The 14975-nt window shown below is 51.6% G+C and overlaps 1 protein-coding gene across 7 annotated transcripts in view; it reads right to left on the bottom strand.

Annotated features, from left to right (window-relative positions):
* Ptch1 (patched 1) overlaps positions 1-14602 on the bottom strand; it is a 65013-nt gene extending 50411 nt beyond the window's left edge. For 2 of the 7 annotated variants that reach the window (XM_063276787.1, XM_039096135.2), the window contains exon 1: positions 4243-4798. In XM_063276787.1, coding sequence (XP_063132857.1) covers positions 4243-4777 — 535 coding nt within the window. In that variant the 5' untranslated portion in view covers positions 4778-4798. Of the gene's footprint in view, positions 1-4242; positions 4799-4834; positions 5028-5671; positions 6505-6573; positions 9337-14285 lie in introns of those variants that run through there. The other 5 variants (NM_001389256.1, XM_063276788.1, NM_053566.3 and 2 more) reach the window with 5 other exon arrangements.
* Positions 14603-14975: the final 373 nt, after the last annotated feature.

Here is a 14975-nt window from a genome sequence, read left to right as displayed (position 1 = left end):
AGCTCCAAGCAGCGCTGGATGCATCTGAAACAGTCCATGGTCCAAACTGGCTTGTGACAGGTCAAGAATGGTGGGCGGCCTAGGGATAGGTTCAGAGCCCACCAACTGCCCTGTGTGTGGGATACTTGAGCCACCTGCCCTTTTTTTTTTTTTAATTGATGCTTTTTACTTGTCATTTATTTTTCTCTAAGAACAAAGGGAATACCAACAACTTGCTTGCTCCTCGACTGTGTGTGCATTTGCTCTTGGAATGACCACCTCTTGTTCATCAAACTGTGCAGACACACGCACACACAGCCGTGCCTTTGAAGACCCAATTAGACCCGCAAAGCCCAGGTCTTCTACCCAATCATTCATCATTCAACTCAGTGGTTCTCAACTGGGGCATCTAGCAATGAATGGGGATGTTATCCTTGCTGCTGGCACCTTGTGAGAAGAGTCCAAGGGCTCTGCAGGGCACCCCTAGAGGGTGCATAGCCTCTGACAGTGGAGGATTATCCAGATCCAAATGGCAAGAGTGCCATGGCTCAGCAAATGAAGGTTGACAGCTCTAACTGTGCCAAGTACACAGAAAGCACACAGTACAGACTTGAGCGTGTGACTGCCCATCAAATGAGTATTTTTTTTAAAAAAGTAGATCCTTCCATTTCTCTTTAATAACTCTCATCCTCCTCCCTAATACTGCCTTAAAGCTTTTAACAACCAAACACTAAGGCAATATGGAGTCATTTCAAGGTTGTTGCCCTTTTCAGAGAAGGAGGCCAGGGGCCGCCTAAGCTTTTATCTCGGGGAGATAAATGAAGATCCTGTCACAGGAGTACCTTGACAACAAACTTGTGACAGAGAGCCTGGAGGGATTGGGGGAAGGGAATTAGCAATGAAAAATTTATTAAGGAGGGTAGGACAGGTCTGCCAAAAGGAAGAAATGCCACTGACAAATGGGGAAGGTCCCAGAGAAGCAAATGCAAGTACTTCTGGTATCAGGAAGGGTACCAGAACCACAGACCCAGGACAGCATCTTCCAAGAGCCTGCAGGCCCCAGCCGCTGTCCATGGCACACGCCCCTGTAGCCCATCCAAGTTACCAGACACTCACCCCTTACTTCATTCACCCTATCACTGGAAGGTGAACACGGAAGGCCACCCATAATTTTTTTTTTTGAGCCTTCACCCATTCTCTTCCTTCTGCCTAGAATGTCCCTCACCTCCACCTTCCCAAGCCTGGGGCCACCATGGAAGCCTGCCCCAATTTAACCAACATTCTGGCAATGAACTATTTTACTTACTGATTGGTCTACAGACTGCCACCAATGTTTCTCAGGAGTTTTGGGCAGTGCCTGGTGCAGGGTAGGCACAGAGAACCCACACTGACCCAACACTTCTACTTCAAAATAACCACTCATGTGTTTATGTTTCTGAATCACCGTGTTTGGTTGTGTGTGTGTGTGTGTGTGTGTGTGTGTGTGTGTGTGTGTGTGTGTTTTAGGTGCCCAGCTACACCAGGGGTCTTTTACCAACCTTTTCTGTCCTTTCTCAAGTAAGCTTCCATTGACATCCTAAGAACTCTGGGTGGTACCTCACATATAACGGTCAGTTTCTTGGAAGGCAATCATTATACCAACATCTTAACAGAACAAAAAAAGCTATCACCCATGCATGCATGGATGGTGTTATTTGTGACAAGGGGAACAAGGAAAATGGCTTCTTCCTGTGGTGAACAGATTCGTAAGCTACATTTCTTCAGGGTGTCAACTTATGAAAAGGCGAGGCCAGGATATGAATGTCAACGAGGCTCCTTAATTTGCTGGCTATATTAAAAACATTTTGGCAGATAAATACACCCAGTAAGCTTGTGTGCAGACACATATACACAAGCACAGAGGAAACTCATCACAGGTCTAAACTTTCCAAACTGTCCCTCAGTTTCCCAGCTTCCCCTGTCCCTTAAATCCTAAGTCTCTCATCTCTTCTGTTGCTTAACTAGGGGCATGTAAGACTCTTCTTGCCTCGTTTGTGTGTACAGCAGCCCCCCATCCCCACCCCACCCCCCGCTCCAGCAATCACACCCTGAACCTGAAGAGAGCACCCTGTAGCAGATGACTTCGCTGACGGTGATAAAAGAATTTATCTGAGACTGAAGCAAAAAGGAACCAGGAACCTAAGCTTGGGCCTCCTGATCATTTTAATTCACTGACCACCACAACCATCAGACATTTATTGCTAAAAGCAAAGAATCACAGTGTTCTGACTGCTGACATGAACACTAAATTTGATATACCATATCAAATGCTCTCCTTGTCAAGTTTACCTACATTTGTAATATTTGCTTCTTGCAAGGGCAAGAATGAATGAATGAATGAGGCCAAGGCAGTATATGGAAAGCAAAAGGAACATGAAGGGACCTGCAGACCATACTCCTAGTTATCATCTGATTCTTCTTTGAAGAAAGAGACAACTGTTATGTGAAACATTATATATATATACATATATATATGTATGTATGTGTCCATGATATGAAAGAAAAATAAACTCATGGGTATTTTATTGACTTGTAAGGTGAAAACACATACTACATGGGATATGGTGGTGGCTCAAAAAACAGATATAAACTGTCAGGCCTGAGAACCAATGAGCCATACTAAAATGGCAATGCAGAAAGAAAACCTGAGCCTAGATAGAGTTGGGATGTGGCTCAGAGGAAGGGGATTTGCCTTGCATAATTGTGCCCTAGGTTCCATAGCTGTACTAGCAGAAAAACAGAAAAATCATCAAGATGCCAAAAGCTAGGCCAGGGCATGCCTCAGGTGTGTCCTCCTTACTGAACATCTTCCACTTAGCCAGGTGGAGTTGCTCTTCCTCTATTGTCATTCTTGAAACAATGTTAAGAAAACTCTACTACCTCTGTGAGCTTGTTAAAATCTTTGGAAACAGCTTTTCCAATTACTGAAAACCAAACAGTTACAAGGTCATTGTGGAAAACGCCAGCCACGGAGCCACTCGCTCAATTTCTACTCTACAGCCTTGCTGGTCAGTTTCTGTGCCTAGGACCTTAGGATCTGGTGGTTAACCTCCCTTTCCGAGGCCTTGCAGGGGGTAGCCTCTCCTGCTTCCTGTCTCTCCAGTACCCCTGGCCTGCCTCAAGACTTCTACTACGGCATTTTTCTCCTAATATAACTTTCATGAACCAGTTCAAGTGTGAACCTATACTCAGTGAGAATGCATTGAATTCCTGTAGTCTGAAGCACAAGGGCACTGTGCAGTGTCTCCATCACAGTGCCTAGCACAGGCTCAGAAACAGTATAGATACTAAGAAATTTTGTTGCTAGGGACATAGTGAGTGCTCAATAAAACTATTCTCTGAACTACCAATGACAAGGAAGCAAAGTAGGGTAAATTACCTAATGGAATCAATCCAAAAGGCACTTGTATTCATTAACCAAACTACTTAAGGCAGGAATGTGCTCTAGTCTTAACAATTAGCATTATTATTTTGTCACTTTCCAACTAAATACTCCACCACTAGTTTGCAAAACACTGAAAGTTAAGGTAACAGAATATTCTGGAAGGTTAGTTTCCAAGCACATTCTGAAACTGGTCACTTAAGGAATTACTCATTAACTCTGGTTTCAAAATTCTGTCCTGGGTGGCTTGTAGTAGGCATGCACCAGATACCTGGGGTTGAAACATCTGCCCAACTACTCTGATGCCCAAACAGTGTTTGCCAGAAGCTACAATGTTTTCAAACAAGGGACTGGTACTTTTCAAAGAGATAACTGAGAAACTAACAAAGAACCAAGGAAAAAGGAAAGCCTAAAATCACAAAGAGAGTAAAAGCTTCAATGGTGGTGGATGTGTGTGTGTGTGTGGGGGGGGGGGGGGATGAAAAACCTATTTTCAATTTACAAGTCCTTTTATAAAGCTGGTCCCCAACCCCTCCCCCCAAATCGAGACACTTGGATAAAACACACACACACACACACACACCCCACACAAGGGAAGCTTCCATGGCCCCTCCCATCAAACTTGCGCTCTTTTAAAACACACACACACACACACACACACACACACACACACACACACACACCTCTCTTTCTTGCAAGCCTGACAAACGCAACCTCCCCCAAGAATAATTCCATTTAAAAAGCCCCCCACTCGCGAGAAAACATTAATCTACTTTGCAAACATGCGTTCCAGTTTGTGCTTTACTATTTTTCTCAACTACCCCCCCCCCCGCCTTTTGTACCTTGAGACAAATGTTTTTTTCCCCCAGAGTTGAAAGCGGTCCAAAAACAGGACCACACACGCGGCCGCCTCTGCAGGCCCGCGCGGCGCCCGCCCCCTGCGCGCCCCGGGGGCGCGCACACTCCCTGCAGCCAGAGGGGTGGCCTTGCCCTCCACCCCCCTCTCCTTTCTCCGCAGACGCAGTGGGTGGGTGGGGGGTGGGGGGGAAGAAGCTGAGCCCAGGCGCCCGGATCAGAGAGGCCTTTCCCGGGCCGCGGCTCCCGGGCCAAAGCCAGGCAGGCGGCTGTGGCGGGTCTAGGGGACCACCCCCACGGCCCTGCGGAGTGGTCCATCCCGCGCAGGGCCCCTGCGCCCCCGCCACTCTCTCCCACCACACCTAGCAAAGCAAAGCGCCCCGAGTAGATTACAGCGCGGCCTTTGTCGGGCGGGCCTGGCTGCTGGCCAGCCATGCAAACAATAAACAGTCGCCCCTGGTGCGGGCAAGGACTTCGTTGGCTACAGGGAGGCTCTAGGTGGATGCTGGCAAATATCTTCATCAAACGCAGTAAAGGGAAGGAAGACGAAGGACGCACTAGCGGCGCCGGGTCGCTTACCTTCCACCCACAGCTCCTCCACGTTGGTCTCGAGATTAGCTGCCTTTAATCCCACAGCGAAGGCCCCAAATATGAGGAGACCCACAACCAAAAACTTGCCGCAGTTCTTTTGAATGTAACAACCCAGTTTAAATAAGAGTCTTTGAAACTTCGCTCTCAGCCACAGCGGCGCTTTCCGGCCAGTAGCCTTCCCCTGGGGACGAAGCAGAAGGGAGGAGTGAACGCCGGGGAATCGCTGTCTCCGCACACCCGCTAGGGGATCCCCTCTGGATAGTAGTGGGGGGCGTGGGCGCCCGTGGTGCAGTGACTCGCCCACGGGACTGGAACCAGGACAGTCCAGAGGGATCCCTGGAGGCGTGGGGGCCTTGGTTGTAAATCTGTGAGACTGCAGCGTGGGAACTGCACTCTAGGGACCAGGGGGCGCCCCCACGCATGGCCTGAGCACTAACCCTGAATGAGACTTAGGACGCTGGGGAGAAAGGCTAACAGAGAAGCCGTCAACAGCAGCCAGGGTTTAGTACCGGGGACTTGGGAGAGGGAGGGCCTGAGTGATCCTAGCGGAGAAGCCCAACACCAAAGAACCCCCAGAACACGTCCCCCCTTCCCCTGCTCCAGCCTGTGGCTTCCTCCGGTGCCCCGGAGGCCGGGTAAAGGGCGCAAGCGCACTTAGGGACAATATACAGCGACCGTGGCCCATCTGGTCCCGGCCTGGTGTGGCTGTAAGCGAGGTCCACGTGGTAAGCCCCGCAGCCAGAGCTCGCTCTACACACTTTTCCACAGCCTTGGGAGACACCGCGGGAGCTCAGTTAGGAAGTGCGGCAGCCATCTGCAACTTACACTATTTGTGCTCGGAAGTGGGCGGCCACAAGGATCTTTCCCTCCTCTCCCACTCCCTCCTGGTGAACTCTTTAAAAATGCCGAGTGCACAGGGAAGAGGCCCAGGCCGGCGCCGACCGGGGTTCTGGCTGGGCGCAGGCTGTTCTCGGGGCGGCGGAGCCCCGGTGCTGGCCAGGGCCCCTGCGGGCCCCAGGCTAGGTGCTTGCCTTCCCCGGATTCCACACATTTCAGCCAGCCTCGTAAACACAATGAACCCGGCGGTTCAGCACACCCGTACCGAAGATTTAAGGTGGCAACTTGTTTACAACTGCCCCTCTCCCCGGCAGGCTGGGAGAAGAGGCGGCCCAAGACCTAGAAGAGAAGGGACGTCCTCTCCCGAGAATAATTTTTAAGGGAGCAAAGATTTCAAGCTCAACGAAAGCAGAACCGGCTGCCAAAAAAGGAAACCACCTTTACTTTGGCTCCCTCCCCTCTGTCTCTCTCCGCCTCTCTCCACTCCGCCTCCCCCTCAAAGAGGTTAAGAAATGTGGCAACGCCGAACTTTAGGTTGCAACCGTGGGCAGGGGCGCGGGAGAAGGGCGCTGGGGCCCGGGGCAGTGCCGCACTGCGGCCGCCCTGGAGGTGGTCCACTCCGGACGGTTTCCAAAGCTCCGGAAAAGGCACACCAGGGAGGGCGTGTGCGCGCGCACACACCACACACACATACACACTCACACACACGCACCCCTCCACCCCCTGCGGACCTCAGACAGCCCTTTCCTCCGGAGTCCGGAGGGAGAGTTTGAAATTTTCAACCTTCACTTTGCTGCTTTCTCAGGAGAGTGTGTGTGTGTCTGTGTGGAAGGGATTCCAAGGAGGAAGAAGAGGGGAAAGTGAAGAGGGAGGAGGGGACAGAAGTGCACCTTGGAAATCTGCTCCAGAGCGAAGGCGGCGTCGCAGTAGCTGGGCCGGTGCAGATAGTCCCGGTCCGGCGCGGCGCGGTGCGGTCCCCCGGTCCGTCTGCGCCTCCCGCCGCCGGCCTGCCTGCCCAGGGCCCCGGCGGCGTTACCAGCCGAGGCCATGTTGCCGCCGCCGCCGCGGGCTCCGGGCGCGCCTGGGCGCTCGGCTCGCGAGGACGCTGCTGGCGGCCGGGGACTCCGGCTCCGGGTGACAGACCCGCTGCTGCCGCTCACACGGCGGGCGCTGCGGGTGCTGCGGCCGTGGCCGCTGCCGGGGACTCAGACCCTGAGCCTTCCATTGCCACATTGCGCGTGAGTCCCGAGGTCTTTGCGGCCGCCGCTGCCCACATCCAGCTCGCGGGAAGGCGAGAGCCGGCACTTCCAGGGCGCGCCTCGCGGTCCCCAAGTCCCCCCCAGACGTCCCCGCCCCGCGCCGCGACCCCTTCACGGCAGAAGGCGCGCGCAGACCCCCGCCGCTTGCGCCGGCTCCCTCGGCGCCCGCTGCGGGCGACGCGACGGTGCCCGGCGGGTCTCAGCGATGCCGGGCCGGGGCTGCCGCCGCTGCTGCTGCTGGTGCGGCTGCGGCTGGAGTTGGCGGTGGCGGCTTCTGAAGCGGCTGCTCGCTCTCGGGCTGCTGGGTTCGCGGTGGCTGCTCGGTCCCGGACTCTGCTTTCTTGTTCTCCTCACCGACCCGCTGGACCATTCTGCCCCCGCGCCGCGCGCCTCTCTCGCTACCGGGACCTGAGGACTCCGCTCTGTGTGTGTGCAGCGGGCAGCGGCCGCAGCAGCTCCTTGACTCAATAGATGAGATGGAAGAAGAAAAAAAAGAACTCTCTCCATTTGGAGAAAGAGGAGGAGGAGGGGAGGGGGTGGAGGGGGAGAGAGCGAGCGAAAGAGAAAAAGGCTGGAACTCCCGCCCCCGGGGCTGTCAGATGGCTTGGGTTTCTGCGACGCGATTGGCTCTTGGAGGGCAGAAATTACTCAGCAAACATGACTATTATTAGCTGCTTAGCAACAGCTCACCAAAGTAGAGAGACCACCCAGGTAGGCAACCCCCGTGTGTGCATCCCAGGCTTGGGGGTGGGGGGGCGCTCGCCCAGCGCCAACCTTCTCGCATGCAATACTTCCATTAAGGAATGCTTCCCCCTCCTTTCTTTCTTATTTCTTTTCTTTTCAACAGTGTCTTCTTTTTTTGAGACGCTTTTTGCGAGCGAGCGCGCGCACACACACACACATACACACGCACACGCTCACACAGGAGCATTTGCCTCGTAATAGACAGGGGGGATATGTAATATTTTTTTAAGCGCTTAAACAATTTCTGAGATTCCTCAAAGAAAACCCTTTTAGAGGCACTTTGGCCTCAAGCTGCAGCGAATACTGGGAGGTCCGGCTTGAATTCCCAGGCCTGCACCAATAATGACAGGGTGGTGGATAGTGCGCCAATGTGTGCCAATTTTTTTTTCTCCTCTTTTCTTTTATAACCAAAGGCAAGACTTAGACTCTTGCAGGGAACAACGCCTTGTATTAAGATAAACAAAATGGAAAGTTAAAGAGGCGAGCAAAGATGTTGGGAAAAGCCACCCCTTTTTAAAACCCCTCACACTCCCCTAGCACCCCCCCCCAAATACACAACAGCACAGTCCAATTTGAACACGTCTATAAGGAGAAGCCAGACACAGTCTGATTTTTTATTCGAATGTTGAACATATAAAAAGAAGCAAATCTTTTCAGCAGGCCAGAGAAATGTAAATGAGAGATTTCTTGATTATTTAGGGTTCATCTGGACCCCCATTAATTAATCACATTCTTAAAAGAAAGTTTTAAGCTTTTTAAAAAATAAAGCTCGATACGCATCCTGTAACATTTAATAGCGTGACGTAGGAGAGAATAAAGGCTTTGATGTGGAATTCATTTTAAACATATTGTTCATAGATCGCTAATATTTGTCCTGATATTGCGTCCAGTGTCACCAAGACATCCAGGGGATTCACTTTACTGTTGAACAAAACAACAACAAAAATGCGACGTGGGGGAGGGGAGTGAATCTTGGAGCCAGCAACACTTTAAATTGTCTACTCAACTACGCTCTTTAAGAAAAATAATAACAACTCTTAAGAAAGCACATTCCATTCTCCTGTAAGTTTGAAGTTCCTCCTTCCCGCAGTAGACACCAGACCCAGGAACACCAGATTCTGTTACGTCCTATTTTTTTTTCCAACTTGAAATGCAGAGGGAACCGGAGTAGTGAGGAGCCAAATGAACCCGTGAAATGGGGCAGTGTGGCTTTAAGATGCACACGGTGTGTGTTCATTGAAAAAAAAAAAAGAAAGAAAAGGAAAGAAAGAACCCAGATGGAGGGAAAGGGGGAGGAGCGGGGAGAAGGCGGAGCCTACTCCACCACGTGACCCGGAGCAAGAGGCCCATCCGCGCACCCGCGTGAGTGTGCGTCCGCGCGCTCCAGTCTTCGGCCTGCTCTTGATGAGGGCGCACAGGTAACAGGGTCCGCGCGCTGACCTGCACGCTCCAGCCCTCATTACAGTACGCACAACCTTCCCGGGCCCGGGGCTGTGTGCGCGCCCTACCGCCGCGGACAGACGTGCTGGGCACGCCGTAGTACATTCCTGAAGGCGGCCCGGCCCCCTCGCGTTGCCCAATGAACGCGCGGCTTCTCCGCTGCTGGCCAATGGCTGCGTTCCGGCCCTTCCATTCAGCGGCGCCGACTGCGGTTAGACAGGGGCCGCGCAGGGGCGCGCGGCCACCAGCGGAGCACCCGGCTCCTAGGGCCCGGGGTGGGGGTGGGGGTGGGAGTTGAGGTCTCCCCCACCCCCATCATGTTGCAGTCCTTCATCGCTGCCCAGTCAGCCTCCCCTCTAGCCTTGTCTCCTTCCGGGCTTCCCTAGGACGCCTTGCCATCCTGAATCTCAAACCTGCGGAATCCGTTCGGTTTCTGAGGTGGGGTGATGAATCTGAGGGAATAGAGACCAAGTAGATGCATTTGGGGATGCTCACAGGATAAGGGAGAGGACCTGGGTGCCTGGCCAGTACGGAAATTAGAAAAGTCCTAACACCTGGAAGCACGTGATTTTCCAATGACTGAATTTCAGAAGAACTGAGAAATTCTGCAAAGGCGTGCGGGGTGAGGGGAAAGACCTTAACAGCGAGTAAAGTGCTGAGCTGTTAAGACTCTCTGACAAGTAGTTTGGTTATCAGCAGAAAGCAGAAAGGGGCAGACTACTACTATTTAAGCTTTCACATTTCGTGATCTTGGAAATTGGGTTGTTTTTTCGAAACTTGAGGGTGAGACCTGGAGTTCAAAGGTCAGCCTTTTTTTTTTTTTTAATTTGAAGCTGGCTGAATGTATGGCAAAGTAACCACCTAGATGTATAAAAGTTGTCTTTTCAAATTCCTTACTGTATTTTACTCTTAACCATTTACTGGTTCCCCCTTCCAGGTTTTTACTTCTTTGGTTGCAGTATAGCTGTTTGGATTCTAGGATGAAACTATAGCTTAGCTATGCAAAGCCTCTTCCACTCGGGCGCTTTTCCCTCCGTTTGACTTAATTCTTAAACGTTTTGAACATGGAACCCCGAGGTTTGCAGCGCTCTGCGACCCCACGCCCGCAGTTTGATAGGTTAACTTTTCAGCATCCTAGACAATGGTCCTGACCTGTAAACTCTACCCGTAGGTTTCAGGACGCAATCCCCAGGCTCTCTCTAACAAGCGCTATCTTAATCTCCCCAGCCCCCACCCGCCGCTTCCCCTGTGGTCTGCTTTCTTCATAGAGATGAATTACTTTGGGGATCTAATTGGCCTTGTTTCTGTAACGTTTTAAGAAAGGGAAGAGGAGCCAGTCTAAAAAGACTGCTCGACTTGGGTGGTCAGGGCTGAGGCTGCCCCCAATTTGCCTCATTGCTGATGCATGTCAGTGTGACATTCTCAGCGATAATGTTGTTCCTAATCAATCTACCCTTATTTACATTTGTAAGCTTTGTGGGCTTTAATATGCATGCCCTGTGCAGGGGACTGCTGAGCCACACCGGGTTTGTTAACTTCCAGCTAACTGCAAGGATTCCACAGACCTGAGAGGCAGAGTGGAGGAATCGGGCCTGCTAAGGTGTCTGGCAGTACGGTCCCCTTCAAGGGTCTTTCTGCCTGGTGGCTCCCCAAGTAACCGAGAGCTTAGGGCCTTGACCAGCAGGGGTTGCCAGTCTCTGTGAAGCCAGCGCTGAGTGACCATCCCCGCTTCCAACTCAAGTTCAACTGAAAACATAAACTGTCATTTTTACCCCCTCCAATCACGGTCCAGGACAGATTCCTTCAATGCTCTGGATTCTCTGTCTCCTCCCCTCTGTTTCAGTGCTTCAGATATCCATAGCCCTACCACACACATCCCAAAAATGACATCAGATTGTCCAAGTGCTAGGACGACACTTGAGATAAAACATCTGTCTTTCGAGCTGGGATGTTCCAGTGGTTTGAAACTTTGAGTGCCAGCCATATTGAGGTTTAACTTTTCACTGGCTTCTCAGAACTTTGACAATCTTTAAGAGACCCACTATCATGTAGCTCATTTCTGCAGCATATGAGCGAACATAGCGGTAAATATGTTCCAGTTTGACCCTAGGCTTAGTCATAATTTTCCCCATCAAGTTCAAGAGTCTTCCAGAAATTCAAAGAATTGCAAGTATGATACTAAATCCTACGGTATCCTTATTGCAAGGATTGGGGTGCAGAGAGAAAGTGGGTGTGGTGATTGGTGGATGGATGTCACAACGGTAGGAGAAAGTGGGGAGGGGGTAGTGTTCTATGTATGGATTGGTAGCCCAGGATACAGGATGTGAGTGATGGGATAGGGCCTTGGCAGTTCTAAGGCAGCTTAGATAAGAGTTAAATCTTAAGCCAATCTGCCACCATTTCACCCCCATTTTCTTTGTAGAAACCAATGTCTGTGTATTTATACAGCCCTGTGCAGCCTGTCTATTTATACATATTGTGCAAGGAGATGGCAGAAAATGAGCCTAAAAAAGGTTTCAGGGAGGAGGTAAAGAAAGATCCAGAAACACAAGAGTGTAAAACCATTGGGCTTGACTCCCCTCACATCTCTCCACCTCCTGTTTCCTGTCCTTACTAACCCCCCAACCAACCCCCCCCCCCCCCCCGCTGAAGGAAGGGGAACTGCCCTAGCCAAGTTGTCAAAATAATGCTGCTAATTACCTCTGATCTCCTTTAATGGGAAGCTGCTCCCAACTCCACAAAGGAGTAAATGAGAGAGGTCCACAGCACAGACCCAGGAGCCTACAGTGAGCTGGGGGATGGGGAGGGTAGCCAAGAGGAGGTGCCCGCAGAAGGTCCCAGAAATGCCTCAGTCAATCACTGCATGTTTAAATACTTGAAGAATTAGCTTTATGCAGTACCAAAAAGCTACTGATATTCTTTTGCTAAGCATGTCATCAACTGCAGAGCTTTCAATGAACTAACTTGTCAAAAAGATCAGTATGGACCCCTATACCGAGTGCCCGCCCCTCCTCTCTAAATATCTCCTTTGCTATTGTTCCACTCTAGTGGATAGAGATGTGTTCTTGAAACACTCAGATCCCAGGCATTTCTCCTCTCCCCTCCATACCTCTCTGTCTGTATCTAATATATCTGCACCCTGCGCTGACTCTGGCAAAAAAAAAAAAAAAAAAAAAAAAAAAGCACACAGTGCATTTCAATGTTCCCTGTCTTTGGATCCTGGGTGAAAAAGAAGCTGAGCAACATGATCCCTTTGACCCACTGCTGGAGCAAATTTATTAGAGATATAGGCATGAGAAATGAAAGGGAAGTAAAACAATTCCAGCTTATTGTGTGTCTTTCTTTCATACTCCTAATCCGGTTTACACATCACGCCTACATGTCTCAATGGGGCATTATACACTGTGACAGAGGCTGTAGAAAATAAAAGGTATGTGTATGGGGGGGGAGCGGGACAGGGAAGGTAGGCATTTTAATCCATATTTATCTTACAAATTTCTTATCTGTAGACAATCGAAAGCAATCTGTTAAACAGTCTCTTCACAAAACAGTTCCAAATGGTGCTAACTCCTGTTCAAACAGCTTGTCAGATTATGACAGAAATCTATAACCAGAAATTAGACACACTTTTCGCAATGAGTTTAAAAGTAAAGCTAATACTCAAAATTGAGAATTGCTATATTAAGATGGTAGGGTCTATTGGTGTCACCTTAGTTCAACATTTTAATTTTAAAAGATCATGGATTCAAAGGCATTTTATTGCCTGGTAGAAGGACGCTGGGTGACAACTGGAACACACACATTCGCCATTGAAAGGCCCTTGTTTTACAACATGGGACACAATGCACCTGAGGCAACAATGTATTCTGAAGAACCACCCAGAAATAATAAGTTACAGTAACAAAGGATGACACCAGAAAGCATTGTCTTGCTTTGTGGAGGCAACTAATTGCATGTTGAAGAACTGGAGCCAAGAAGAAGAAAAAAATCCGAACACACACAGAAGGATGAAAAATGACTATTGTAGAACAAGACCTCAGTGGTCCAATTATTAACTATTTAGAGGCACCCACAAGACCTCAGTAGTCAAATTATTAACTATTTAGAGGCACCCAGTAAGGGTCTTCATTATTTCTGCCTAGTGCTGAGGGAGGGAAGAAGGATAAAAAGGAAAGATAATCGTCTCACCCTGGTGCAAGACAACATGGGTCTCTGATGTCATTCCTGGACAAGACTCTTATGCGACAAACACTGACATCAGAAACACACTAGGCATTTTAAACATGAACTTCAATACATGAAGACAGACATACCACGTGTTACCCAAAGCAATCTTTGGGAACAGGAGGGTCCCTGTGTTGGGACCAACTCATTCCATGAGGGTCTGGATAAGTGAGACCCACTTCCAGGCTCCCCTGAGGCCGCACACAGCGCTCTGGGCATTGCGCCACCCGCCCACCTCTTTAATGGGTGGCAGGCACCAGAGTGCCCGATTCCGTAGGCGCAGGAGTCAGCACACACCCCTCTCCTCTACCCAAGCCAGGCGGTGAACTCAAAGCGCCCTTGGCCTCTTTTCTCCCCACCAACCGCAGCAGGGAGGAGTCCGCGCCTTTGAGAAGGTGCATCTCTCCACTCTAGGTGTTGCGTTCAGCCAGGTGTCTGCGCATGCCACCGCCCGCTCTACCTGTCGGTCTGTGGGTCCCCTCCAGCTGGCGTCCCCTGTGCCCAGAAAAGGGTCTGCGGCGCGCGCGCACCCTTGAGCAGCCCCCTGCCGCCGCCCCCCCCCCCCGGCGCTGTCAGTCTCGCTACTAGCCCTTCGATAGCCGCGCTGCCTGTGCCGGCCAGTCAGTAGCCACCACCCGGCTCAAAGAGCGGAAGCCAGGGTGGCGACCCTTTCAAGCGTGCAAATGGAATCCCAGGCGACCCCCTCCGTGGGAAATCCCCCCGGAGCCGTTCTCCTAGTGTGCCGCAGCCCGTTCTCCCTGCCGAGTCGGCGTGGGGGTAGGGGTTCCGGCGTGCGAGCTGCAGGCGACTGTGTGGACATGGTCCCCTATACTGCACCCCGGAGCCGCATCCATCCCGCCGCCTGCTCTCCTCGCCTGCTTGAGTGTAGGGTCCTGGCTAGGAGAGGGGCATCCCCGGAGACCCAGCACACTTACCATAGCCGGCCTCAGCCCCTGGCCGGAGCGCAGCTGCGGATGGCGCGGATGCTGGCCGTGAGGTTCACATCAATTCCTTTTATTAATTTCCCGGAGCCCCCCTTGGCTGGTGCTGCGTGGCTCTCTCTTCTCCCTGTCTCTCTTCTTCTCCCCAAGGCCCTGTCGCCGCGGGTCTCTTTGTCTGCCCTGTCGCCTTCTCTTTCCCCCCCCCGTCTTCGTCTTCGTCTTCTCCTCCTCCTCCGTCTTTACAAAAGGAACGGAAAGTGTAAAAACCCCGGCGCGCGGGGCCGCCGCAGGCTTTCGGCGGAGTGCGGCGCGGACTCACAATTACAAGCCTGTTTCTATTAAGCAGGTCCATGGCCCTCGGCGTGGGTGGTCTGCCGCGCCATAGGCAGGACCTGTCAGGGTCACGTGACGGATCCGAAAACTTTACCCCTTTACAATAAACCCAAGGAAGGCAAAGTAAACTGGAGGAACGTGCTATCAGCGCAGCCCTCCTGGGTAAACAGGCTGCCCTCCCAGCCGTCCTGGGAGGCGCCCGGCCTGGCGAGCCCTAGCGAGCTCTGGCCGCCCCCTGAGCGCCCCCCGCGGCTGCAGTGCGGGGGGTCCCCGGGGCCCTCTCGGTCGCCAGCCGGCGCTCCCCTCTCAGAGTGGCTGCCTTCCTTTTGGCAGTGGTTCCAGAACCCTGGT

Source organism: Rattus norvegicus, chromosome 17 (genome assembly GCF_036323735.1).
Source record: "Rattus norvegicus strain BN/NHsdMcwi chromosome 17, GRCr8, whole genome shotgun sequence".
NCBI lineage: Eukaryota > Metazoa > Chordata > Mammalia > Rodentia > Muridae > Rattus > Rattus norvegicus.
Note: the sequence above shows the minus strand (reverse complement) of the source record. Positions and strands in the feature narration are given on the sequence as shown.